The sequence below is a fragment of the Lissotriton helveticus genome, chromosome 12 (genome assembly GCF_964261635.1).
Source record: "Lissotriton helveticus chromosome 12, aLisHel1.1, whole genome shotgun sequence".
Taxonomy (NCBI): domain Eukaryota; kingdom Metazoa; phylum Chordata; class Amphibia; order Caudata; family Salamandridae; genus Lissotriton; species Lissotriton helveticus.
In genome coordinates, this window is record NC_136073.1 from 688,648,321 (window position 1) to 688,675,490 (window position 27,170).

The 27,170-nt window shown below is 45.7% G+C and overlaps 1 protein-coding gene across 5 annotated transcripts in view; it reads right to left on the bottom strand.

Moving 5' to 3' along the window:
- MTSS2 (MTSS I-BAR domain containing 2) overlaps nt 1–27,170 on the bottom strand; it is a 350,756-nt gene that overhangs the window by 66,862 nt on the left and 256,724 nt on the right. For all 5 annotated transcript variants that reach the window (XM_078671281.1, XM_078671280.1, XM_078671278.1 and 2 more), the window contains exons 4-6: nt 13,372–13,456; nt 11,703–11,794; nt 8,896–8,970 (exon numbers count right to left, since the gene is read on the bottom strand). In XM_078671281.1, coding sequence (XP_078527407.1) covers nt 8,896–8,970; nt 11,703–11,794; nt 13,372–13,456 — 252 coding nt within the window. The remainder of the gene's footprint in view (nt 1–8,895; nt 8,971–11,702; nt 11,795–13,371; nt 13,457–27,170) is intronic.

Sequence of the window (27,170 nt, forward strand, 5' to 3'; positions counted from 1 at the left end):
ATACTGTGCTACTGGTCTGGTTTACACCTAAACAAAACTATACATAAGTAATATTAATTGTTTACACAGACCTAGGGCAATCTCCATCATGACCTGTTGGTTGGGCACCAGACCACATATAAAGCTGTCCCTGACTGCCCTTGGTCCCCGAAGATAGCATTTAAGGGGACTTTGTTGGGGCTCATCCAGTCTTTCGTGGCAATTTTGGCAGAACACTCTAGAAAAAAATATGGCGGTGGAGCACTGAAGAAACAGACCTCCGGAGAGACTTTCAAGCAATGGGCATGAAATAGTTGGTGGCTAACTACAGCAATTTTGTCCTGGCAGGCCAGGTGTTTTGAGGGCCACAGGGCCCCACTCTTTGACAGACCACATATGGCAACTGACTAGCAACTGGCCTATCCTAAAAAGGGCCCATGACGGCCAGCCATAATGACCAGCTACAATACCCATGAACTCTACAGATATGTAGAAACAGATCTGAAACACAGCTAGGACATTTTTTTAAATGTTTCACCGCGAGGAATCCGAACCTCTCATTACATGCATGCATGTTTCATGCACTTTCCATCCTTTTCACAGCATGGTCCAAGCAGGGATATTGTCACCTCTGGGCTAGTAACTCTCACTGTACCCCTGAATCCACAAACAGGTACTCACGAGGATTCCCCTGGTGATGCAGACTGGTTGTGGAAGGAAAGGATGCGTGGTGATATCAGAGCGCAATTTATGATCCGCTGGGGATTCATAATTTAAAAGTATTTTTGTTTCAAAACCTTGTGTGTTGACCATTAGATTATAACTAAAAAGCAATCTCTAATCCCTTCCATACTTGAAATTTTTCATATAGCCTTCATACCACACTTCTGCTGTTTATAAGACCTGCAAATAGCAGGTGTTGCTATTACTGTATTTAATGGTACTCAATTCACCGATCAGTTCATCGATCTCAGAAGAATGAAGGGCGCAGTCAGCCTTGCGTGGATTCAAGCTTTTGACCTGTAGATCACAGTGTATGCTTCCCACATCTTCATGGGCCACTTCTTCAGAGAACTGCACGTAGAGTCCTCCGTTTAAAGAAGGCTCATATTGGTGTGGGCAGTTTTGTAGATCTAGGATTATTTATAACATGGGTCTTCCAAAATCCAGCCTGATCCAAAGTCGTCTTGCATGCACAGTTAGATCCTAGTCAGCGTTTTGTAAATTGCTTATAACGTCCAGTTCCAGTGCTATCAAGCATTGTGTGGTAGAACGACTGACGGAAAAACATGTGTGCGAAAAACACTTGCGTTCAATGCAATCCAAGGTAGAGCTGCAGCTAATAACAAAAACTGGGATACAATCAAAGAATACTGAGGCTATCTTTGCCCCATATGCCCTGAGGACGGGTACCACAGAACCCACAAACAATTGCTGGTGAAACTTTGTGAGTCACCGGCAACTACTGTTCACTCAAGTTCTCGGATACTCCCAAATTCATACGTATTGGTATATATTTTAGCATTATTGGATCGGGAGAACAAATTTGATACAATTTGCATACTAAGCAAAACCTATGGGTGTTTGCACGGATCTGCCCAAGTAACACCTCAGTAATCCCCCATGACGCAAAGTAAAACAAAGCAGATCAGGCTGCTCTTTGCATTGAGGGAAGGGCACCACCTTTCCAGTGCTACACTCCTTTTGTACTTGAGCATAAATGCCATGTGCCACTCTGCTTCAGTTGGCACTGCCACGGGGCCTTCGTTAATCTGGGCCAAAGGGGCAATCCGGCACCAAGTTCTTTCTTTGTCCTTCACAGCAATCACCTGAGCTCAGTGCAAGTGAATAACAACCTCAGCAATAATTCAGAAAAAAATCTTTTTTTTAAAATATTTGGCAAATAAACTTGGCAGAAGTCAAATTAACAAAATCAGCTACGTGTACTGTTGATTGTGCTTTCGAGCCTCGGTTGACCGAGCAGGAACTGAGACTGCTGTTTTATACTGAGACTTTATTTTGAAGATTTTACAGTGTGATCATGAACATTGAATATTAGAATTGAATTTGGTTGTGCTTGATCCTTACGTAAACATGGAGTTTGCCATCACTCCAATCATTTGAACACAGCTCCAACACTTGCTGCCTGATTATCACAGATACCCTTGGTGAACAAGATTGTTATGGCACAGTCTAGAGACAAATAGGTGACCAGGTGGCTTCATGTCACCCAGACACCACTTTTCCATTTTTGGCCTTTGCTTTCACATAACATTGTTATCACGTGTGCTGGTCCAATTGGCTATTAAAATGAACCAAGACTACTACTCCCAGAATGCAGTAATATGCAAAAGCTAAGTCCAGAAACAGGGGCGTGGTGTTGTGGAGTCATCTGGTCACCCGACTGAAAGATGATGATGATGTGGTTGATTTTAAGGGCAGGTTTCTTCGATGGCGAGTATTTCTCCTCTCCGCACCCTCTGCCATCTGACGGTGTGCTTTCTACATACCCTAGCCCGCTCCATCTGGGTACCACCCACCTCACTTGAGACAGACCTTCTCGGCCAAGTGGGCAGAAAGCCTCACCCAGCTGCAGTGTCCTCGATCCAAGCAGACGCAGCCCCAGGACACAGTCTGGGCAGATCCGGAAGCTGGCCAGGGCCCACGTTTCTAGTTTCCATGAAGCTTTTCATATAGCTCGTTACTGCTCTTTATTTGGAAGAAGAATGTTGGAATATTGAGTGAAATAGTTTCACCCTAATGCTCGGGCCTTTCTCGTCGCTCAGGTCTCCTCTTGTCGCCTCTTGTTCCCAAACAAGAGCAGTATGCACACAATTCAGATAACAGCCAAACACGGCCTGGCTCAGTAGGATTCTGTTGCATTTCTCATGGGTAATAACACTGTGATACATAAACTTACAGGACACAAAAGTCTCTGTGAAGGGGTGGCGCCATCTTGTCTTCAGAAAGGCTGTGAAACAAATTCCTCTTGTTTCATCTATACAATTAAAATTACAAGGGGGCCTTCAATACCAATTTAAGTGAAGTTTCATTACCTCCTCGTAAGTCTTCCTGGCCACATGACTAATAGAGTGAGCTTCAGCTCTCCAACAGAACCCTCCAAGCAAATTAGCGCTCTAGTGTTCCCATCCATCCCTAACATGGCCGACCTCCTTCACCCCTGGCCTGTTTTTTTGTTTCTGCTTTGCAGACTGTTCGAGCAAGTTACAGGTAAGTGGGGCGAGGTCCTTCAGTAGCAGAACCTGAGGCCTCTTGGAAGCCTTGCTAAGCAGGCTCTTATTGCTTCATGGTATTTTGTAATGACCGGTAGATATTTCTCTTTGTGGCGTAATAGGTAGCCCAGCCATAGCAGGCTCTTACCTGGTCTTCGAAGTCCTGCTTCAGTGGTCTCACGCATTGCGGCAGATCCTCATTGTGGAGAAACAGGCCTTCAGGGCTCATTCTCCTGCAGTCACTTTCAGATGCAGCGCAGGAGGTCAAAGTGGAGGGCACTGCAGGTTCCGATTTGTCATGGGGGCTGGAGCGAGTATCCTCATGATCTTTTTGTATTAGGACTGTGGTAGGGCAGCTTTATGACACCGGGGCCTTGACAAGTCACGCATTCCTAGCATACAGAGAGTTGGATGTTCGGTTCACTCTAGAAGCGTGCACAATGCTTGTGTATTGCGGTTGCTTACCGACTGGCCTGGCTTTCCTGTACGTATTTTCATGACAGGGCCTGCCTATTTGAGCCTGGCTCCCTAGGGACGGTTCTATGCCTGACCAGAGTGTAAGTCAGGATAGGGAATGATGAGTTGCCACAAGTGGGGGCAGGCCTTAGTGTGCAGGGTCCGGCGGAGTCTCCTTCCTTGCAGGCCATTCAGCAGATGATCCAGGCAGCTGTGGCTGCAGCATTTAAGGCGCGTGGGGGCCCTTCTTCCCCTAAGAAGCAGTGTGTTGAGCCTTCCACCAGTGCTGAGGCTGACGGAAAGGAGGATGATCTCTGGGGCCGATATGTGCAGAGGCAGGAGCTTAAGGAGGTTCTGCAGCATATCAAGGATAACCTACCATTCTCAGTGCCCCAGGTGGAGGAGGAACCAGAGGGCGTCTTCATGCAGTACCAGAGACGTGAGCCTCAATCACTTCCCCTGCATCTCTCTGTCAAGAAGGTCATGGATAATGAGTGGCAGGAGGTGGACAAGCAGTCTTTCCTGCGGTACTTTTCTAAGCATTATTTCATTCAAGACTTTGCTAAGAATTTTCCAACGGCAGTGAAGGTAGATTCATTGCTGGCTGGGTTGTCCTCACAGGGGACCATCATTTCAGAGGATGCCTCTCCTTCGGGACCCAGTTGATAAGCAGGTGGAGGTCGCCGTCAAGAGGTCTTACGCCATGGCCTCTGCGTATCTCCTACACATTCCAGTCTAGGACTACCAATCTCTTGCTGAACTTATGGAGCAAGGGGTGGACATCATGCCTACCCTGGGGGTCATGGAGCAGCTACTAACATGTTGTCGGACATTTTCTTTGATACTCTGGGGGCCGCGGCTGCCTCTGCGGGCGCAGCTATTCAGGCCAGGGACCAGGTTTGGTGGCACCATTGGGAGGCTGAGGTGGTGCGGAAATCCTTTCTGATGAAGATTTCTCTGGGGGGGGGCTATTTGGCGCTCTAGTGGAGGAGTTGGTGAAGAAGAAATCGGTAGAGGATAGGAAACTGTTGCCTCCCAATTGTACTTCTAGGGGTAGATTCTTTGACGCCATGAGGCCCTTCAACATGTCTTCTACCCCTAGGGGTAACCTGCCCTTTCGTGGGAGGGGACGCAGAAGGGGGTGTCCTTTTCTAGCATAAGTCCAAGTCTCAGCAGTCAGATGTTGGTTCCAACCCCTCGCCGAAGTCCTGACTATCAGATCCTTGTGGGAGAGTCAATTGTCGAATTTCATGGAGACTTGTGGGAAGTCAGTCTCTGACCACTGGCTCTTACGGATTGTCAAGGAGGGCTACACGATTATCTTCCATTCTCCACCCTAGGCTTTTTTGTTAATACTGCTTTGCCCTCTGCTGTCACAAAGAGGAAGGCTTTTATGACAAGTATTCAGGATCTTCTCTGAAAAGGGGCCATTCACTCAATTCTGGCTTGTCAGAGGGGTCAAGGTGTCTACTCTATCCTTTTTCTGGTAAGGATGGCATCAGGGGACTTCCGCCCTGTGCTGGATTTGAAGTGGGTGAACTTGTTTGTCCCTCATGTTAAGTTTAAGGAGATCCTTCCTTTGCTGGTTCAGGGGGACAAGGTGACTTCCTTGGATCTGCTCGATGCCTATCTGCATGTGCCAAATCATCCGGCATCCCAACAGTTCCTCAGGTTCTGTGTGGGGCCAGAGCATTTTCAGTTCCAGGTATTGCCATTTGACTTCTCCTCTGCCCCGTGGGTTTTTAGAGACGTCTTGGCTCCCTTGGTTGGGTTCATCCATAGGGAGGGGATTCCGGCGTCCCTTACCTGGATGACTGGCTGATTTCTGCCTCTTTCTTTTCCAAGGGTACTCTTCATGTCCAGAGAGTCTGCGAGATTCTGGAGGTCCACGGCTTCCTGATCAACCACAATAAGTCACATCTGGTTCCCACCCAGGACCTGGTGTTCATTGGGGGTCACCTGGACATGGTCAAGGAGCTGGTGTTTTTTCCGGCAGAGAAGAGGGCGACTTTAAAAAGGGACCTGGATTGCATGCTCGCCCTGGACTCAGCCCCGGTGCATCAGTGGTTGAGGTTACAGAGCTTGATGTCACCGGCAATCAATGTGTTGCCTTAGGCTCGGGTGCACCTGTACCCGTTGGTGAACTATCTCCTGTCCCATTGGTCCCCTTCTTCTGCCAATTACAATCTTCTGTTGGTGGTGTCCCCTGATTGCCCTGGGTTAGTGGATGGAGGAGACCAATCTTACAAGGGGTCTTCCTTTTCAGGTGTCCTCCTCCCAGGGGTGACAATGAATGCCGGCAAACGCTGGACTGGAGGGCGACTTTAGATTCCTGGTCTGTGCAGAGGCTGTGGGATCGCCTGCAGGCTTGTTGTTTGTCTAACTTCGGGAACTGAAGGCTGTTCAGATGGCTTGTCAGGAATTTGAGCCAGTCCTCAGAGGGCATCATGTGCTGGTCCGGACAGACAATCAGGGGGGTATGTCAATCACCCGGGGGTTGCAGGGTTCAGTCCTTGTGGCTCCTGGCTCAGGAGATTCTGACCTTGGCAGAGAGCACTGCAGTCTGCGTTGTTTCTAAGGGCAGTGTATCTCCATCGGAAGGAGAATTGTGCGGCGGACCACCTGATTAGGGTGTTTTCCCCATGAATTCAATCTCTTTGTTGACGGAGGTGTCCCTTCTGTTGCAGAAGAGGTTTGATTACCCAACAGTGGATTTATTTGCGGACAAGGACAATGTGCTACTGCCCCGCTTCTGCGCGATTACTCCCTGTCCGGAGGCATGGCAGGTGGATGCAATGTCATTCTTGTGGCCGGATGGCCTATTTACGTATCAATTAAAAAGTCACACTTTTATATTTTTGGTTCAATTTATGATTTTGTTGCTATGAGTGACACATTTATGACACCAGAGTTATTTTTATGGCATGGGCATCAGTAAAAGGTTTCTGGGGGTGTGAAGACACTTGAAATCCATTTGCTCCCTCTATTGTGCTAGCTATTTATTTATCTCAGAGTTTTATATAGGGCTAGCTAGACCTGAAGGTAACAGAGCGCTTTACAACAGTAAATATTCAAATCAAAAATAAAAGTCTATACAGAGCATCTGAGTCAGAGCACTTTACCTATGTCTGCTTCATGTCTACTGCTGCAGTATTTTAAAGTCATTTATCATTTTTAAACTCATAAGCTTTATTATCCACTTCTCTGTATCTCTCTAAGGGCAAATACGATGCAATGCAATTTACTCCCCGGGAGGCCACTTTTGCACACAAAGGGTATCTGATGTATGTGAAACCCCCCTCATACATTTAGTGGGTGAAGTTACCAAAAAAAGAATCAAAACAAGACGATATTTGAAGCTGAGGAGGTGGGGGCAGGTAGACCCAACGGCCGTGTCTTTTGTGTGAATTCCTTGGGTAGGGCCACCCCTGCAGGCCTAATCCCGTCTCGGTGCCCTGCACACGCTTGTCCCTGAAAGGTTTCACACAAGCATCGGTAAAGGTTTCACACAAGCATCTGTAAAAGTTTCACACAAGCATTGGTAAAAGTTTCACACAAGCATCGGTAAAGGTTTCCACAAGCATCTGTAAAAGTTTCACACAAGCATTGGTAAAAGTTTCACACAAGCATCGGTAAAGGTTTCACACAAGCATCTGTACAAATTTCACACAATCATTGGTAAAAGTTTCACACAAGCATCGGTAAAGGTTTCACACAAGCATCTGTAGAAGTTTCACACACGCATCAGTAAAAGTTTCACACAAGCATCGGTAAAGGTTTCACACAAGCATCTGTACAAGTTTCACACAAGCATTGGTAAAGATTTCACACAAGCATCGGTAAAGGTTTCACACAAACATCGGTAAAGGTTTCACACAAGCATCTGTAGAAGTTTCACACACGCATCAGTAAAAGTTTCACACAAGCATCGGTAAAGGTTTCACACAAGCATCTGTACAAGTTTCACACAAGCATTGGTAAAAATTTCACACAAGCATCGGTAAAGGTTTCACACAAGCATCTGTAGAAGTTTCACACACGCATCAGTAAAAGTTTCACACAAGCATTAGTAAAGGTTTCTCACAAGCATCGGTATGCTGCCCTGACGTCACTGCAGTGTTTTGCTTTGTGCATTTTCGAGAAGGTCATACACGGAACTGCTCTTAACTTCTGCTGGGTACTTCCAATCTAGATCGGGTTCATAAATGCAACAACTATTTAAAATTGTCTGGGAATAAGGCCAGTTGCCTTTTTTTAATAGAAGCTAGGCTCGTCAATGTGTCCTTCAACTTAAAATGTGAAAAAGTGTGGTGCTATGAAGTGCTTTCCTGTTCCTGTGGGACGCTTGCTTAAGGAAGAGGTAAGTTGCATTAAACTCACAACACATGGCAGACATTCATGGCTCATAAGTAATGTTTACGCTTGGCTGAGGTTACTCCTGTACCCAGTACTCAAACTGTTCCCCTCCTTCCGATTACATGCGCTCTTCCTGCTTTTGATAGTCGGACAAAGCTCAGAAATGGAGGGAGACACTACAGCTCGCCGGGTCAATGCAAGTGCTATAGAGTTATTTGACTCTGTAGATCACAGGTTGCATCGAAGTGGGCAGACCCCGGAATTTATCCTTCAGAGGTTCAATGATAAAGTGACACTGGCTCTTTCAGAGAGTCTGAGGACCATACAAATGTTGTCTGTTTTTATTAGATCTGCCGTTAAACAATACCTTTTGATTTTACTAACATTATATATATATAATATAATATAATTACTTGTAGGGGCTGTCAGCCAGCCCTCTTCAGCCATTGGTCTGTTGTGATGTCATTCACATTTTCCTTTTGCCCACTATGACATACAGCTGTGGGTCAGCCCACTTCAGCCATTGGCTAACTTGACTGCTCTTTCACAAGGTGCACATCTGCACACAAAGTAGGTCTCTTTCGCGCCAGGGACTAACAAGGTAATGTGTGTTTTCAGAGACCAAAAATATTTCTGCTGTCAGCCCGTGTTTTTTTTTAATACTGACAACGACCCAGAAGCCCACCTAACGATAATGTTTTACAAAAACCATGACAAAACAAGCTTTGTCAAAGCCAAAAAAGAATGGCTGTCAATGCCAGACCAAATGGCTGTTTTTGCTTGGCTTGTTTGGCTAGGGAATGAGTCCTATGAAAACTGATGTGACAATGGCAAACAGTAGGGAAGTGAAGGATTTCACAGTAGATCCTACCTTTCCGGGCTTTCTTCTGCAGTTTCAGAGTGTCTGAGGTCTTTTTCTTGATCTCGCTTCGCGCACGCTTGTACTCTGAAAGAATGGAAGAAGAGGTAACGCATAGTACCAGAATGTCCAACTCTTAATTGTTTTACAGCTAGACCTTTCCTATGTAAATTACATACATAGCTGAAGTATGCGGGTAATGAAGTGTGCTAATCATGCCCTCATACATGGCTACCTACCACCAGTCCAGGGCCCAGAATCCATGGCTACCCTCAACTTTGGAATACAGACGTTTACACAGTTCCAACTACAGCAAATACACATGCCCCTACTGAGTGACTGTTGGGGTCACTCCCATGAGGATTTCTGAATCCATAACAGCAACCAGCCCTAAGAACCCAACAATCTCAACAAGCTGGACTGATGTCACCTTGGCTACTGGATGTCAGATTTCAGAGCTTAACACACCTAGAAATCTGAAGGCTCCATTCTCAGCACTGGTATACCTTTTACACTTTTGCCGCAGCCCGACAGGTGAGATTTCATGGTGTAGTATTATTCATGCTACCATCAATTTAGCTGATAGATTCCTGATTTTTTTTATCCCCAAAAGTACACTGTTTTAGCATTCAGCACATATTTGAAGCCCTGCTTACAGTATTACTTGTAGAAAAATGTCCTAACTTTGAGCTGTTGCATTTTTGTTGCATAGCCTCCGTCATGCTGCACTCATCTCTTCAGTAGCGGCTGCTACCGGATCTGGGAGGTTGGGGGGTGGAACGTAAAAAAGAAGAAAAAAACACTTACCTGAAAACGGCCAGCAACCGCCTCTTCTCCGTCCTCCTCTTCCTGTCTCCAGTCCGGCAGCAGGAAGCACCAGGAGGCACCCGAGCTCCCAGGCTCCCCTGTGGCAATCACAACGCTGCAATGCAGTGTTATGATTGGTCTGAGCGCTGCGGTTCGGCACTTAGATGGGGAAAGGGAGGCTGGGCATGTGCCTCACAAGGCTCTCCATTACAGCCTGGTGGGGAAGATGCAAAGTTGTGACTGTTTGGCCAGCCCACGAGGGCCAACCAAGCAGTCGTGCTCACTTAGGGAGTGCAAACCAGTCCTCTCCCTGTTCTGGCCAGCCCCGCCCTGCAAGCCACTGACGGCATTGGGATTGGTTTAGGGGAGCCTGGATGATCTTCCTGTTCCGGGCGTGCGGAGGGACAAGGAGGAGCGACGCAGTGGTAAGGTATGTTTTATCTTTTCTCATTTTAGATCTCCCCGCCCCACCACCCCCGATCCGTGTCGGCTGCCAGTGAGAAATTAGTAGTCAATGTGGCTGGCTTTTTCCTCCTAATAAGATCTTTCTTTTGCAAATTCACTCTAACATGATCCTCACAGTACCTGTCGGTCTGCATATCAAAATGTCAATTACAAAAGTTTTATTGGACATAAATATTGTGGACTAAGTATTAGTTTCAAACATATTTCTCCACAGAGTGTAGCTTTTATATTATTAACTCCAAAGGGCGATCTTTTGGTAAACTGTATTTAGAACAGTATATTTTTGCCAGACAGTATTTAAACTGTAATATTCTGATACCGTACCACTTGCTCCATTGGTGGGCTTGCATAACTTGCGGAAAATGTGTGTCCGAGTCTCCCAAGACAATCTTCTGTAGTGCCTCCGACATGGGCAGAATGCAGAATCTAGAGTAGGTGGTCCCTGCTCCTTCCTTTCACGCTGACTTCCACTGAGGCAACCAACAGTATCTAAGAAGCCTCTGTGTTCCACTCAGGAAAGGACGGCCGATGCTCGCCCCTTCCCTGCTGCGGGTTCCATCAGTAGGTTTTGGGTCATCCTCTCATGCTCTCTGTCCGCGCCTTGATGACAGTAACTAGATTTCATAAACAGACTGATTAGTAGATCCGTCACCCTGCAAGCCGCTGCTCCCTGGATCAGACTACCTCTGAAATCAATGCTAGTGAGAGGATACGTTCTTAAAAAGCTTTGAAGACCCTTTTCTTAGCTAGACACATCTACATGCCGAGTTGCAGCTTCTTCCAGTTCCTTCTACGTCATGAAGATGTCATGCTATGACTTAACATGAGAGAAATCACACACTTGAAGGGAATGTGATGGTTTTTGTTCAACCTTATTTCTGTTCTTTTAACACTTTGGTCTGGGGTACAGTCTGAAGGTGCAGCTCCATTTCACACCTCAGGATTTCCATCAGCTTGGCTGGAGGAACGCTCTGGAGCTTCTTGGAAAGGGCACTGCTCGTGGGTATTCCCGCTCACCGATACCTCAGAGCCCCTGGAGGCTAACACTGCTCTGCCTTCACCAAGGGTCCTTCTTAGGTTGCCTACACAGGAATCACTGGAAGGAAGACCTTCAAGTGCCTTGAGATCTATCCTTCTGGGAAGGAAGCGGTCGTAAAAGTAGGAGATTGGCAGGGGCGAAAGGCCCTCGGTCAGTGAAGCGATCACTCCAGCCGCTCTATTCTGGAAAGGATCCATGGCGGAAGACGCACCCCAGCCAGCATGCGGGTGGATCTCATGTAGGAGATCCTCAGGCAGGAATGAAATGAGGCTGTTTGAGAATATCGTAAACATTTTAGTTTATTTGTCTTATATTTAATGTACAATCTGTTGTTTTCACTAGAGTGAAAGGCTCTACCATGCCACTGATGTTACCCCCAGCTTGAAGGGTCACTTCCTGTGATGTTGGGGGAGTCAAAGGGCATCTGATGCCACTTCCGCTATTTCCCCATGAATCTGAAGAAACAATGCCAGTGGTTTCCCTCCACAGACTCATGCTGCTTTATTACCTTTTGCGTGGTCCTTGTCGAGGGTGGTAGCAGTCTTCTTCCAGTCTTCAATCCTCTCCTGCAGCGGGTTAATCAGACTTTCCATCAAGGCACTGAGAATGGAAGAAATCATTCACGCAATTAGAATACAACGTGGACATTGTGGTCAGTTAGCAGAGAACTTGCAAATAAAATAGGTCTATACTCGGAAGGAAAGATGCGTCGAGCAGACAGAAGGACAGGCAAAGAAAGGAGGACAGTACAAAGTTTGTGGAGAATTGAGAAGAGGAAGAAAGAGGAGTAGAAACATGTGAATAAACAAGTCCCGTGCCAAAAAAATGGAAACACGTCCTGAAAAAAATGGAGGACAGGAAATAAAAAGGAGGGCAGAAATAATAGTAAACAATTGATGGGTAAAGAAGAGGGGAAACAGAATGTCAAAATGGAGTGGGAGGAGTGACCATCTGGAAGAAGAAATTGATACTGAAAAGGCAAGTTTTACACCTCAGATACTCTGGGGTGACAGGGCAGGCTGACAGACTCACAGACACCAAGGGATTACAATCTTGTGGCTGGGGCATCTGATGCAAGGAGCAGTAAGGTAATCTGTCAGAGGGGTCGTAGAGTATGTCAAACAAGCATTGACAAAGCCAACAGTCTCGCCTTTATATTGGGAGTGCCAAGCCATTGGCAATGCCATTTATTGCTTAAATCAATCTTTAAAAAAAGGACATTCAAAAACATTTCAAAATACTGGAAGAAAAGCACACACATACCTTAATGTATCTCAAAACTGTATAGTGAAATCCATATTTTTAATATTTACAAATTCCATGGTTTATTTTGAAATACTTTTTCACTCAGTAAACTGACCACCGGATTTATCAAAATATGAAAATGCAGAGGAAAATGCTTGCCAAGGCCTTTCACAGGATTCAGAGCTGAAACCTACTCTAGCCATTTGGCCCTCTGCAGTAGCCCAAGGAGCATATTTATAGCCCTCCAGGAGATAAGACATCTTCTTTTCAGTAAGTCTCCTTACTCTTTCTACCGCAAACACCAGCTGAGAGCAGTAGTCGGACTCTCCTTAGTGCCATAAAAGCCTTTGTGTGCCAAGCCCTGACCTTTTGTCCAGTATGTGGAATGGAGCAAAAACAAAAACATGACTTCTATAGTCTGCTCCTAAGTCATACTCTGGAAAAGATATTTCAGTTGCTGTGCTTTTATAGAACACCGAGCCCATTGACAGGTATTTGAGAGAGAAGACTTACACGAGAAAGAGAGCAAGAAAACACATGCACTCTCATGAAGTATTGAATAGAAAAAGTAAAGAGTAGTTCCCTAAATGCGAGCAGCGGAAGGCTATAAGTTAGCCCATCAAAAGGATGGTAAAAAGAAAATGCTCCATAAGAGGGACAAACACAGGAAGAGGAAGTAAAGCCATTGAATAAGAAGCATGCAAATGAGGGTGTCAATAAAGCCAAGCAATGGTAAACAATGGTCAGGCTCTAAGCACACTATCGTTTTTTGATATGATCCACTAGCGGCTGTCGCCTCAGCTGTCTGGTAGAAGAGACCTAAAAAGTGGCCTAAAGGAGACTCCATTAGACTATGTTGCTTTTGAAAGATGTCCTGGGCCCACTCTCCCACCTCACGTCTCAAGCACACCTAAGCACGTCCCAAAACTTACTTTGTGAAGTGTCTGAGCTTTGTTTCGATGCTGCGGTGCCGCATACACATCCGCGTCAGCGCAGAGCCAATGTCCCTTGTAGCCCCTGTAAAACAAAGCAGAACCCGTCAGTGAGTATTGGATGATAGCATACTTAACCATATGCCCGATTCAGGGGGTAGACTCTATTTTTGAGTCAATAATTGCTTTATTTTAGGTGTCTCCTGCCTAAAATTGCTGCAGCTTCAATATGTCAATGGGGATTTGTTTCCACAATCTCCCACTTCCCAGTTTATACATTTTGGCATGTATGTGAGAGCATTTTTCAAAGAGGCAGTAGCTAGAGCCAAATGTAGAAATGATTATTAACCACAACAACTACTAAGACACCATACATTAGTACTCAAGTGAGAGTTCTGTGCGTGGAAGCAGAAATGTAATAAGATGTGACATGGACAAGTAATAAAGGTGCATTTAAGAAACATTGTTAACACGCACACGCGGCCCAAGCCACTTTCTGAGATGATGTAATATAGAGAGAGGGTGCAGATGTATGTCAGTGGCACGGCTCAGAGCAAAGGCAAAAACAAAACCATTGCTTCTTGGTTTTGCCGCCTCAAAACCCGTCACCGGACTCGTGAGTAATTATGTTCCTTTATCACTGGTACATCCTATAAATAACCACTAGATGGCGCCCTCAGACAGCTGTTTAATTTTCTTCCACTAAAGGTGCATTAAAATGGGACGCCATGCCTTCCTTTCTAGCAGATGCACTGACTGGAAAGGATGCTCTCCGGAAGAAACTCACTGACCCCCGCTCACAGGAATAACTGTAAGCCAAGGAAGGAAGCATGAACGTCCTCATGTTCATACAAGGGGAACGCTCATTGTAATAGGCACACCAGGAATTAATGCCTGTGTATGGCCACACCAGGCCAAAAGCAAACCCAAAAAAATGAGCATCTTTATTTTTCAAGAAACATTTTGGATTGTTGTTTGTGTCCTCTCCCTCCGCTCGCTCTCTAACTTCTGTCTCACTTTTCTCTCGTTTTTCCAACTCTTCTCTTTCCATTCTAGTCCCTTCAGCCTCTTGTACTACTGCTCCCCTCTCAGCCTCTTTGCTCTCTCCATCCTCTCTGTTAAGTTCTGACTGACTATTCTCCCTACTTTTTAGTCACGCTTCATACCGTCACATCTTCCTTTTCACAAGCTCTGGTGTTTTCACACTCCCCTCCTCGCACACTTGACATCTCGCACATTCTCCCCTCATTCACGCCCTCCAAACACACCAGAATTAGTGATGAAATTCATGGACAGTGTTTCCAGGAAGGAATTGTATCCCACTGAGGTAGTCACAGACAACAAAGTACAGTTTTTCCAGAGGACTGGTCCAACGAGTGTATTTTTCAGGGGGGGGGGGGGGAGGATTTTGAGGCAGTGCTAAATTCGTGATCATTTTCATGTAACGCGGTACACTATGGTGAAATAATAATGCACATGCAAAGCATTTTTTTTGAGTATAGATACTATTCTTCCCCGGGAATATGCGAGAAAACTAGAGGCAAATGGTTGGCTTTAAAGCACTGTTCAAAGACGGCTAGGACCCGGACGTTTTTTCTCCAGTGGATATTTAGCGATGTACGTAGACAGACTAAAGGCAATGAACTGCGCTAGATACAACCTAGGATGAATGACGTGGAATGAGGCAGCACTTTTCGCCCTAAGTGGGATGGGTATGCCAAGAAGTGGGTCCCTTGCTCACTTTGCCTCTGGATTCAAGCTAGCCTGGCTGATGAGGGTTGTTATCCCGAAACCAGTCCCAGGATGTTTGTTTTCAGTACAGAGAGGACCTGGCCTGGCAGTTCGGGCTGGACTGTTCCCATGAGGAACAGGGTCAAGTCTGATTTGCATATGGCTGGGTCCAAACTGGTGTGGCGTGGTGAACAAAAGAACAATGGATTTAACGCATATATCTTGACTGGGGGTGAATGTTTGATTCATTCACCATTCCGTCCATCATTTGTTGCTGCATGGCATGTATGCAAGCAAATTTCTAACCTCGAGATACACATTTTGTGAAATTAAATACATTTCAAAGACAATATTGGTGGGAGGGGGGGTAGGCATTCTCTCCCCTCCCTTAAAGACATTTTGGGAGAGTGAATGTCAAATTGTGCATTTTGTACAGATTTGTCCAAAAGCCTCGTTAGAAACAATGGATTCTACAGGTGGTGCTAAAGGCATAGGAATAATGCATAGGCAAACAGGGTCTGGCATACCACCCTCATAAAAAGAAGCAGGTAGCGGGGCATGTGTTGTACTGAGAGGGCATGTTAGACACCCAATAGCTAGAGAGGGTAGACATAGCCAAGGGCAGGTACGGTGAGGTTCAGAGGAGACAGGTTGAAACTGGCTCCATCTTCAGTCTTGGAGCAAGAACTGGCCCCGTACCAGATCCCATCCCTTATCCCAGAGTCGAGCAGTTATCCCTGAGGCTTTGCCTGAGAGTGAGGATGCCACAGATTCGACTCCAATTCAGAATCTGCTGCACCTCAGCTTCCTTCCATATGTGCACCAGGTGTTCAAAATAGTCCAACTGAAATGGGGACGGGGCCACTATTCAGGAGGGAGGACCACCACTGTCTTTAATAAGCAGAAGACTCAGCTTGTGACCCCTTCAAGGTGGAGCCCTTGAGGGATCTGCTTATCTTTGCTTGAACAGCACACGCTGTCAGGGTATGATTTGAGTTCAGCTTCGTAAACTTTGATGAGATGCAATGGGTCCTGGTGGCAAAGGCAGAAATAGAAAACATTATACATGGGCGCTCAAATTAGTAGGCACATGTTTCGAATGATGTAGGTGACGCTTTTTAGTATCAGACAGCTGATAAGCTGCGTAGGTGAAATGCCAACCCATCATTCTTTTATGACCATGCTACCTCAGATTAGACCAAGCCATATAGACAAATTAATCTTGACCCTGCTCCAAGAGGAAAAGTTCACCAAAACTGGCAAGCCAGGCCCTCTCTGAGCTAGAACACAAGCAATGCAAGACCAGTTTTGCCCTAATTGGGGCTCTCAAGTCGGGTGTAGCTTGGTTCCAGTAGCACAGTGAACAAGGGACCCAGGTCTGGGCATACTTTTGGCCTCTTAAGATATTACATCAAATAAACAAAAGGTGATGGGAAAAGGCTTGCATTAAGTCTGACCACTGTCAACTGCTCAGGATAGTATTCCATCCATTACTCTTATACCCACCCATCATTACATCTCAGATAAGGAAGTGCACAGCTGGACTGAAAATCGAAAGCAGCCCTGGCAAAATATGATCAGACGTGGATCCCGTGCTCACTGTGCCACTGGAACCAACCTATAAATGGATGATGATTCCTAACAAGGGTGAAATTGGTCCTGGGTTGCTTGTGTTTGGTTCTGGAAAGACCTGGCCTGGGAGTTGGGGCTGGACTATTACTATTGGAGCAGGGCCAAGACTAATTTGCATATTGCTGGGTCCAAATTGGGTGCCATTTTGTGCATCGGATCTTGGTCCTCAGTGATGCACGGCGATGGTGGAAGCAGCTTTGAGTCTTTGATCTACCAACTTGCCACAGCAGGCTTTTTCAGCTGTTGTGTCACTGTTCTGCAAACAGGAGGCCAGTCACCTGGCCCTTGGAGTTCTCTTGGCCTGACTGGACTCTGGAGACAGATTCTTCTTGAGCAGGACATGACAGGCACAGTCCCTTCCTTCGCTAGCCACCAGGTGCAGCAGGTGCAGTCTTCGATGGTGCAGCCTCTCCTTGCTGGCCACTCGGTGCCGCAGGTAAGTCATTCTTTGGTCCTTCTTCCAAGGCAGTCTAGATCTGAAGTCTGTGTGCTAGGGTGCCCCCTTTATGCTCGGATAGTGCCTTCAAGCCAGGATGCAGTTGGTAGCCAATGGGTTACCAGGTTTCCTCCTATCTGGTGACCACTTCCAGTCGAGTATGGCGTCTGGCTATCCCAGGATGCACCATTCTTTTCACTCCAAAGATATTGAGACCTCTCTTGTGGTGTACAGACTTCCCTAGCCCACCTCAGGGTGTGGCTACCTCAGGGCGACACAACACTGAGGAATCCGATTTGGCAATTGGTTTAACCTCCCTGCCTCCCATGTTGAACTGCCTGCATCAACAATGGAGCAGTCCTTCCCCCTGGTGCTACACATCTGCCCTTCAAAGGCAGCTTCCTGTAGCGGTTCTCCGGGGTGTGGGAGCCGGTTGTGTACGCTCTGTGAGGTTCAGACAATGTAGTACCTGCAACTCGCCACTGGAGGGAGCCTGGCGGTTGCGGAACTACAATCCCCAGAAGCCCCGTAGCCGAGGAGGCGGAAGTATGGCAACAAAAGCCTTCCGCGGTCAACGGCTCGGGGCTTGTCAATCAAGACTGTGAGAGTGATTCGGACGTAGCCTCGTTTGTTTCCTTGCATACGGATTTGGTACTTAGTCTCCCCCAAGCAGCGGGAGCTGCTTCTTTGAAGTTTTGTTTCTGGAAACGCGAGTCCCCGCAGGTTGTAAGACGGGTGGCCTCGCGTTGTGTTTGAGTGGCGTTTGTGAGACCCACGCAGGAGCGCGTTGCCGTCTCCGTCACTGTGTACTTTTCCTTGGGACCTTTTGTGCTCCTGGCGTGCCGGTACCGGTACGCACACATCCAGACTCCTTGCTGATTTTGCCTTTTCTTGTTTACCTTCCTTGCTGATTTTGCCTACCTTTGGAGACTCCTGTTGGTTTCTTTTGTATTCACCGATTATCTGGATACAGCCGAGGAGGCTGGTAACCGTGTCCAGGATTCTGATGTTCGTGGGTTGCTGCACTTGAAGGGATACAGACACGCATGTCCAACACCACAGTCAGTACTCGCTTTTTGTGTTCATATGTATGACTTTTCTGACTGTAAAGGGCTGGGCGTCTAATTGTTCGTTCTTGTTCTTCCCTCACCTGCAGTATCCCATCGCGGGCTCTACCAGACCAGCGAGGGCGTGGGTGGACGGCATTCTACATCCTTTCGGAAGCCCCACTGAACAACCTTTTTTATTTTATCCACTTCCCTTTTCCCCGGGGGGCACAACGTACATAGCTGTGTTTTTCTTCACACTGTGTGTGGTGCGTCCTGGAGAGGAGGGGGGATATTCGTCTCTCCATCGTTCCTGCTGACATCTCTCAGAGGTTAGTGGTTTCTTGCCATTGACGTCGTGACACTTCCCCTTCAAAGCCTGCTTCTTGGGGCTGAGATCCAAGTGACTTCCTGCAGGAGGGAGGTGACACCTCCCTGGCCTGCAACCCCTCATTGTTCTCCTTACTGTGAGTCGTTACAACGTCCCTCCAGGAGGGTAGAAAGCTGTCTTGTGGAGCAGGCTCCATGTGTGCTCAGAATACACTGGAATTTTAAGGCAACAAAGGGACCGCTTTGCTAAAGCAGCACACTGCAACAAGTTACTTTCAACTTGAGATACAAGTCGGGCTTGATGTAACAAGTTATTTGATACCTTGGAGTGCCCACTTTGGAACTGTTCAGGAGTTAGCACAGCTGAGGGCTCAGCATGTAACCCTGTACTCGCCAATTGGGCCACCAAGTCTTTCCACAGTCAAAACAATCGTTTCCAATGTTTTACTGTCAGGGCAAGTAAAGTACATGTCCTACTTGTGAAATATGTTGCACCCTACCTTTAGGGCTTGGTAGGGCTACTCGGGGAGTGATTTACACAGATGTCCAAGGGAAGTGGTGGCTTTGCCATGGCTTTCAATGGTTAAGTCAGGCTATAAGTGCATGACTGCTCTACCAGTCTGCAGTGGTGGACTGGGGGACCTCCAGGGTGGCACAAACAGTGCTGAAAGCTCTGGGGTACCCCTCTAACTTACATGCTCTAGGTACCAGGATAGCATTTACAAGGGACTTACAGTTAAGATCACAATTTTCAATTGGGTATAGCCAATTTGACAAACATTTTAGGGTCAGGACATGAGGTCTGGTTAGCAGGCCTCAGTGCACTCTTAGAGTCGAACAAATCAGAAGCATCAATCGAAAAGCTTGGGGGTGACCATACAAAAAGAGGCATTTTCTTACACAGGGCATTTAGACGAGTAATTAGCAATGTGAACTGTCTAGCCTTTGCTTTGTTTGTTTTCCACCCCTATCCCTCCTTTCCAGCAGGAGAAATGGCGCATAAGGTGAAAGCATGGTATTCACCACAGATGTGTGTTTCTGTAAAAGCAAGAAAAGAACTTCATAATGCATGAATATCTTTGAGGTAAATGATAATCGTGCTGTTAAGTATTGCTCAAATTACATCTTCAAACCATGTTCCCCATACGGAATACGGATTAATAGGGGTGCTACATGACAAAAACACAATATTTTGTAAAGTAAACATTTTGTACGGCTTTCAAAACAGAGATAAGTGAGAGTGTGTTTTTGTCAGTGTATGTATGCAAAAATCCAAGGTGAAATCTGACAGACACCTCACCACACCCGACTGAAAGCACCTGTAACCAACTATTCATCTGAAAATAATTTGGGGGGTAACACCCCAACCACCCCGCCCCCACCCCCCGTTTCCCCCTCCCACCCCGAAGCTACACCCCAGTTTCGAGTGCCTGGCTGCTTAAGGCACAGTTATGCTAACCGCAGCTTAGGCGACCAGCACCTACAGAGTCCATCAAGCGTGAGAGGGCATAGCTAGGTAGTCAGACAGTAGTGTTCAATTTGAAGCACATTATATTTTAGTTCTTTCTACAATAAAAATTATGTTTTGGTAGCGCTGCACTGCTCCTCCGAGCTAGGTTTGCACTAAATTAAATGCCAAAAGTAAAAAAGATACTATGGAAAGAATGATAGGTTAGGAAGTGAGATTGTACAACAAAGAAGTCAGTTTACTTTGAAACTTGCAATACTGAGAATATGTGGTAATTTAGAAGAGCCCAATAAGGTGTCAATAACAACTTTAGTTGTAAGTCAGAGTTTGAGTGTGTGCGAAATCTCCTACTAGTGCACCCAAATTTTCAGCCACTCGATACGTCCTAGAGATTTTAGAAAATGTTATAAGATTAAAAAACAGCAGGAAGTGAACAAGCGTAGAGTGATCAAATGCAAAGAGGTGCTGCGGAAAGGATGACAATGAGCCGCAGATGGAGCGAGAACATCCCCACGTCTATTAGCGGAGTAACAAGGGAAGAAATTAGCTCAGACTAGAGTATTATGCCGAAAGCGAGATTCTGTGCACAAGGGATGGACATGTTGAATTTAACTACCAACCACATGTCGTGGGATCAACATTCAAGGCGGAAACATAATACCAACCTAGACTAATACAAGAATGCTCCACAAAGAGGAGGTGCAGATGAATTCTCAATCAAGGGTAGAACCAGCAAAGTTAGATGACTGTATGGTAGATTATTAAGCTTAATGTAAGAAGGTGCCTAATGTGAGGTTTTTGTTTTATGGCAAGTCTGCAAAATAAACAAAATGTTACTGAACGACAAAATAGTTACTCTTTAAAAAACGTGGCAGCTTAGAAAAAACTCTTAGGAAAGTGTGGAGGAACTAGTTTTTGCTAGGAAGTGATTTGTTTCAAATGACATTTTTCATCCTTAGAGCAGAGCATGAGTAAAAAGGACTTTATAACTTTGTATCTTTCAGCATTGCCTGTAGTTGCTCTCTCCAGCTGGGCTGCACGTGGGAACTGCTCCTGGTGCACGTTTTACTTGCCGGTGCCATTATGGGCTTTAGACTTTGCAGCGTATTGATCAGGCAAAACCAAGATGGCTACCACCGAACGCAATCAATATATTAACTCCACATCCACTTCAATATTCCAGTCAATCAATACTTTATTTCGGTTCTTTGAACCATAAAAGTACACAATACAGAAGATGCATAAAAAACATAGTAGACTGAGTAAATTAAAAACCAAGACAATACAATTGAATGAAATGATTTAAAAAATCATAATGCATCTGCTAGCACTAAGGCATCTTCCTGCTAGGACAAAAAGCAAACCAACAAAAACCTCAAAGAAAGTCCTTGAAATGGGCAACAAAATGGCCCATTATGCCATCTGGAAAGTCTAAGCTAGTTACAAAAATGAGGAAGCTTAAAGCTTTAAAGTGCATCAGAGCAGGTGTATCAACTTATCAAAGCTATTTACGGGAACGACCCCATGGAACATAACAACAGTTTTATAGGACACATCACACAAGTCATTAGATATCATCAAAATGCAGATATCACATGGAAACAAACAAGATTTTAAAACTATACAGATAACGACAGAATGTTACAAATTGTTGGAAACAATTAAAAAGGGAATAGCAGCATGAAGTGGATTCTGGGGTTGGTATGAATACACTTTACAGGACACAATGCTCGAAGCTCCCATACGTTTATGCAGACTGAATAAGAACAGGGAAGGAAGAGAAAAGAGGTCCGTAGGGATGTGTCTAGTTTTAAAAATGGTCCACCCACTCTTTTCCTGTGTAGCCACACTGCAATAGGCATTGGCTGATGTTAAAAATGTTAACAGGCAGGTGCCAGATCACAAGATTCGATAGGCCTCCTTGCATAGTCTGCCACCACTGGAGATGAGGAGTGGTTTGAGCCAGTACCGCGTGGGCCTATCATACGCAGGGCTGAAAAGTAGGACATGTTCAACGTCCTCTATCCTAGGATTACAAAATACACATGCTGGTGAATCAGGACAATCAGTTTTCCATCTGTTAGTAAAATTGTTAACTAATTGGGTTCCCAATCTAAGTTTGACAAACAGCGTGCGAGCAAGGGGTGGTTGAATCAAGTCCATGTACAGCTCCTTAGCAGGTGTGGGCTTAAATGATAACAAATCGTCCACCAAACCCCCAGTTTTGGCCTTATAGTAATAACCAATAATATTGCTGTTCCGATAGGCATTTTATTTATAATAGCCTTGTAGCTGAAGGTGATTCATGAAGCATTATTCCAATAATCACTCAAGCCTCGATCGTAAAGATGAAATTTGACGTGAAACCAAGATGGCAGATTAGTTTTACTCAATTTCAACGCTTCCACATCAGCAGATCTATAATGAGAAAGTTCTGGGGTGGACCACAACCTGGCCCAATATAGGAGGGGTTTCAGCGCTGCCATATCACTTATCCTCTTTAGTCCTGTGTCAAAAAATAATGGGTTCATAGGGGTGCCCTGGGGTAAGTTGAACAGGGATCTCAAGAAACAATTTTCCTTTGCGGTTAAACTTTGAGAGTTGACAAGCCCCTACATTTCTGCCCCATGCAGTGCAGTAGCCTGAGCTTTCTCCCTGTAAACTTCAGATTTGGGAATGATTGTCTTGAATCTCTTGGCAATTGCTGACGCAGAGTGTAACAATGTTAATTCACTTTTTTGCAATTGTGATTTCCATCTCTTAGATTTATCTATTCTGATCCCTAGTTATTAACATTTTTCAACCACCTGTAAGGTAGATCCCTTCATTAGAAACCCATCGCTGCATGATCTGTAAGGTTTGAGTACCATTATTTAAATTTTTGGGGTATTCACCTCCAGGCCACGAAGATCACAGAACTCTGTAAATTTACTCAACAAGTTTTGGAGTCCTGACGGGGTTTGTGAGAGCAGAAGAGTAATGTCTCCAAAAAGCAGCGCAGGAGTGAGACAACCTCCTAATCTTGTGGAGTCATGAACACAATTACATAAGTGCTTCACCACATCATTTATATACAATGAGAATCATGTTGGCGCGAGAACGCACCCTTGCTGCACCCCACATTCTATAGATATAGGTTCAGTCAGTTCACCATTGAATCCCCATCTGACTTGCGCAAAGGTGTTATTGTGTAATCTTATATGGGTGTCTAAGAGTGCGTGATCTAGCCCCATAGATGCCAATGTGGACCACAGGTGGTGTCTAGGGACAGGATCAAAGGCTGCCCTGAGGTCCACCAAAGCCAAGTAGAGATAATCCTCAGAGAGCCTAAGATATTTCAAGACAATGAAGTCAAAGCAAGCAATTTGATTTATCGTACACAGCCTGGTGTGAAAACCTGCCTGTAGCTGGGACAGGGTGGAAGCCTTATCGCCCAATCCAATAGCTGGGCCGAACCTTGCGACAGACGCTCTTCTGGAGGTTGTCAATGAGTCTGATGGGTCGATAATTGCTAGGAGTGCTTCTGTCACCCTTTTTATAAACTGGAATAATCTCGGCACCATGCCAGGACTCGGGAACCTTCCCATCTGTTCGTATCCCATTTGACAGAGCTTTAATGCATGGACCCCATATAGTAGGTTCAGGGTGAAATAGGTCACAAGAGACTTTATCGGGCTGGGGTCCTTCCTGTGTTTCATAGCCTGCATGGCCCTAAGGGTCTCAGAAAGGGTAAAGCAAATTTGGCTAAAAGTAGGGGTATCTCCCTGGCTCCTGGCCTGGGTCTTAGAATCTACGGCCTCTACGTTAGTTTGGGAGTAGATGTTGGCAAAGTGATCTACTCACTGCTGAGATTCACTTGAGAGCTCAAAGGGACTGAGGGATCTACCTTGCAAGAAGATCCACCAGAAAGTCAGAGAATCATAATTTTCCATTGCCTCAACTAGTGATGACCAGTTGGAATCTACCCAGCTCTTTTTGGAGGAAGCAATAGTGTGTTTATAATGTGCACGGGCAACAAAGAATTTCTCTCAGGATCCCTTTTTTTACTGCTTCAATTAAATACCCTTTCACCAGACTGCATTCCTTAGAAAACCAGGCAGATGCCTGCTGAAGGGGGACCTTTTTAGGACTTAACTCCTTCGTGCAAAGCCGGTGTACAGCACTAAAAAGGACCTCATGGTGGCCTAATATGAAAGAGGTACCAAAGGGTTGCTCTGCTCTGTGGGTGGTTTAAAAATAGTAGTAAAAGTGTTGTAGATTTCAATTAGGGTTTCAGTGTTGGGGCAAAGTGTACACCATTTGATAGTTTTTCTGCTATTTTGTAGTGTTACAAGGGACTGTGATGTGGTGCCTAGAGCAGTGGAGTTCCCTAGCAGACTACCATCCCTCTTGAGCCTAAGTGCATTGTGGTCACTGTCTGATCTATTTAAAATGTCAACATTCGTAGCCATGTGCCAGATGTCACGGTCTAGACATACATAATCTATTCTGCTTTTTGAGGCACCTCTGGAAACGGTATAAGCACAGTGTGTATCAGACTGAACCCTCCCATTACATGCATGCATACCATGGTTTAGGGAGATTGATAAAAGCTGGGTGGCGGATACTGACCATGACAGTAAAGATTTGCCCTCCAGCACGGGTATCCCTCTAGCTTCATCTTCAAGACCAATTGCTGACTCTGGACCATCTACCTGCTCACCGGTAGTGTTAAAATCTCCAGCAATTATGGGTGGAATACTATCAGATCTGCTGAAAAGATGATTGGCAAGTAATTGTAATGTAGGGGACTCTTTGTTGCACCAGAAAGAGTGTTTATACACATTGCTGAGGTCGATCCTACTGCAATTCCTGCCCCTATGGCCAGACCTAGGATGTCAGTACTTGTAATCTCTAATTTCTTCATGGATTAAAGGGGCATGTTTTTAACCCTGATTAAGAGGGCACCCGAGGTGCGCCCAGCCTTGGAGGGTGTTGCCTCGATGTTGAAGTTCGAGTAACCAGTGGTTAAGAGTTTTTCCATATCCCATGTGTCTTGCAAGATTATTATATCATGTTGATTAATGAAAAGGCCCAATCTGGGTCAAAAACATTTGCTCGGAGGACCGTAATGTTCCAGGACAGTATAAAAAAAGCCTGCGGGATTCGTTTCCCGATTTACCCAGCTCAGATTGGAGACTACATGAGGATGACTATACTGGAACACGAGTTGAGGTTAAATATATGTGTGTTCTGAAGATTACTGATGATGGGATGCGTGAGACAGGGTTAAATCACTGGGACGGGAGAAGTGTTGAAACTATCAAGAATTCTCTTGGGTTGAGGATCTGTAATCAGAGAAGTAACATCCACTCGGACTCCCTCCCCATTTGTCTCATACTCCTAGGAAGAGGCAGATTGAACAAAGTCCGGGCCTGTGCTCTTACTCCCGGGGCGTCAGTCTATGCAAACTAAGTCTGAGAGTGACTGGAGCTGATTAGAGACAGGAACAGCAAACCTGTGTGATTCGGCCACTGGTCCATAGGTGTGAAAGCTTCTAGCCCTGGCCCTCAGGTATGGGGGTCTAAGGTGTTTATAGAAACACCTGATTGGAGCGATACTGATACCATTCCCAACCCCCTCACACTGTCTCCTGGCCCAGCAATGAATGAGTCACTGGGCAAGGCTAGGGTTTTTATAATTTACCCCAGTGTAGTCCCCAATCTTGTGCTTTGCCGATGGACCAACCCACCCAATCCTCCTCACATAAAATTACCTTGGACTTGTTGATATAAAAATCAGTGTTGCGAGATAACCAGTAGCAGACCTTATTCTTCAGCTCAAAGGTTAATTCTTCTCTAGTGGAGTTTAGGTGCAGGACATATGTCACGATGGCCACATAAGGAAGATTGAGACGGGACTGGTTAGGGAATTGGTGCAGCTTAACACTGGAAACTGAAGCTTGACCCCTTGATGAGACTCCTCTTCCACCCTCTCCGTGAGAGTTTGGTTTCACACCTTCCCTTATGCCAGTTCCCACGTGCACTGGTGGTTGAGTGAACTATTGAGCCGAGGACAGGTTAGAGCCAGGCGGCCAGGTCCAACCTGTGTTGAGCCAGGGGCCACAGTGGTAACCAAACTCAAACCCTGTGGTGTAGTATAGACCCGAAAAGAGGCTGAGGAGGTGAGCCTTTTGTCAGCTTGAAGCTGTAGTAACTGAGACACTGCAGATTCCACTTTGCCTAGTCTGTCAATGAACAGAGACACGCATGCATTCACCATGTACTGGAATGTATTAAAAACACTGTCCGAGTTCAAGCTAGAAGGAGCTCCTGCGGCTGCAACATTGAAATTTGTGGGTGCAGTTATCAGAGAAGGTAGGAACCGAAGGGGTGCTATTCTTTGCACTGGTTGCCCTGATGTCCCTCCTGGGTCTACTTTGGCCCACTTGCTTGGCTTTTCTTTTACACTTGGCGGGTGCCACCCACACCAATGACAGTGTTCCAGGAATTTACATACGAGGTGAGCCCACTTTTCCAGATATGTACTCTATGCCCATTTTCCTTTCTTCAAAAAAAATTGCTTCACACATCCACCTGAAGCCATACATAAACATAAAGACCAGTTAACAAAGAAGACATCCTTCTATGATTAGGACTGTTTCATGGATAGTTTGCTTCAATGTTTGTTCTTTTTACCGTTTCAGACTAGGAGTAATCTTTGCATTTGCCGCCTAGCATGTCTGGCAGGGGTGACTTTGATATATCATGGTTGCTCCTAAAGTCCTTGCAGGGCTTAGGCTTCTGGCTTGTGTAAGGCCTGGGGGCATCCTTAAAGGCTGATTGAACTGGTCTTGCTCTGGGCACATAGCTGTCTGTTCAACAAGGAGCTATTGGAGTTGGTTCTGATTTTGGTGGTTATCTTCCATGTTGCTGGGTTTTCAGAGTCACCACCTTGCTCCATGTAATTAATGACAATATTTCCAGTTCTCAATTTTACAACTTCAAATAACTACAAACATGTGTGTGGGTAAAATGTGGTCAATAGATACACATTAAGACTGCAATACACAGCATGCATGAGATTTTCACACAGATGCCCAGGACTGGAAACAGTGCAGGTAATGACATGGACTGAGGTAGTTACCCTATATGAGAGTGATGGCTGCTCTTCCTCT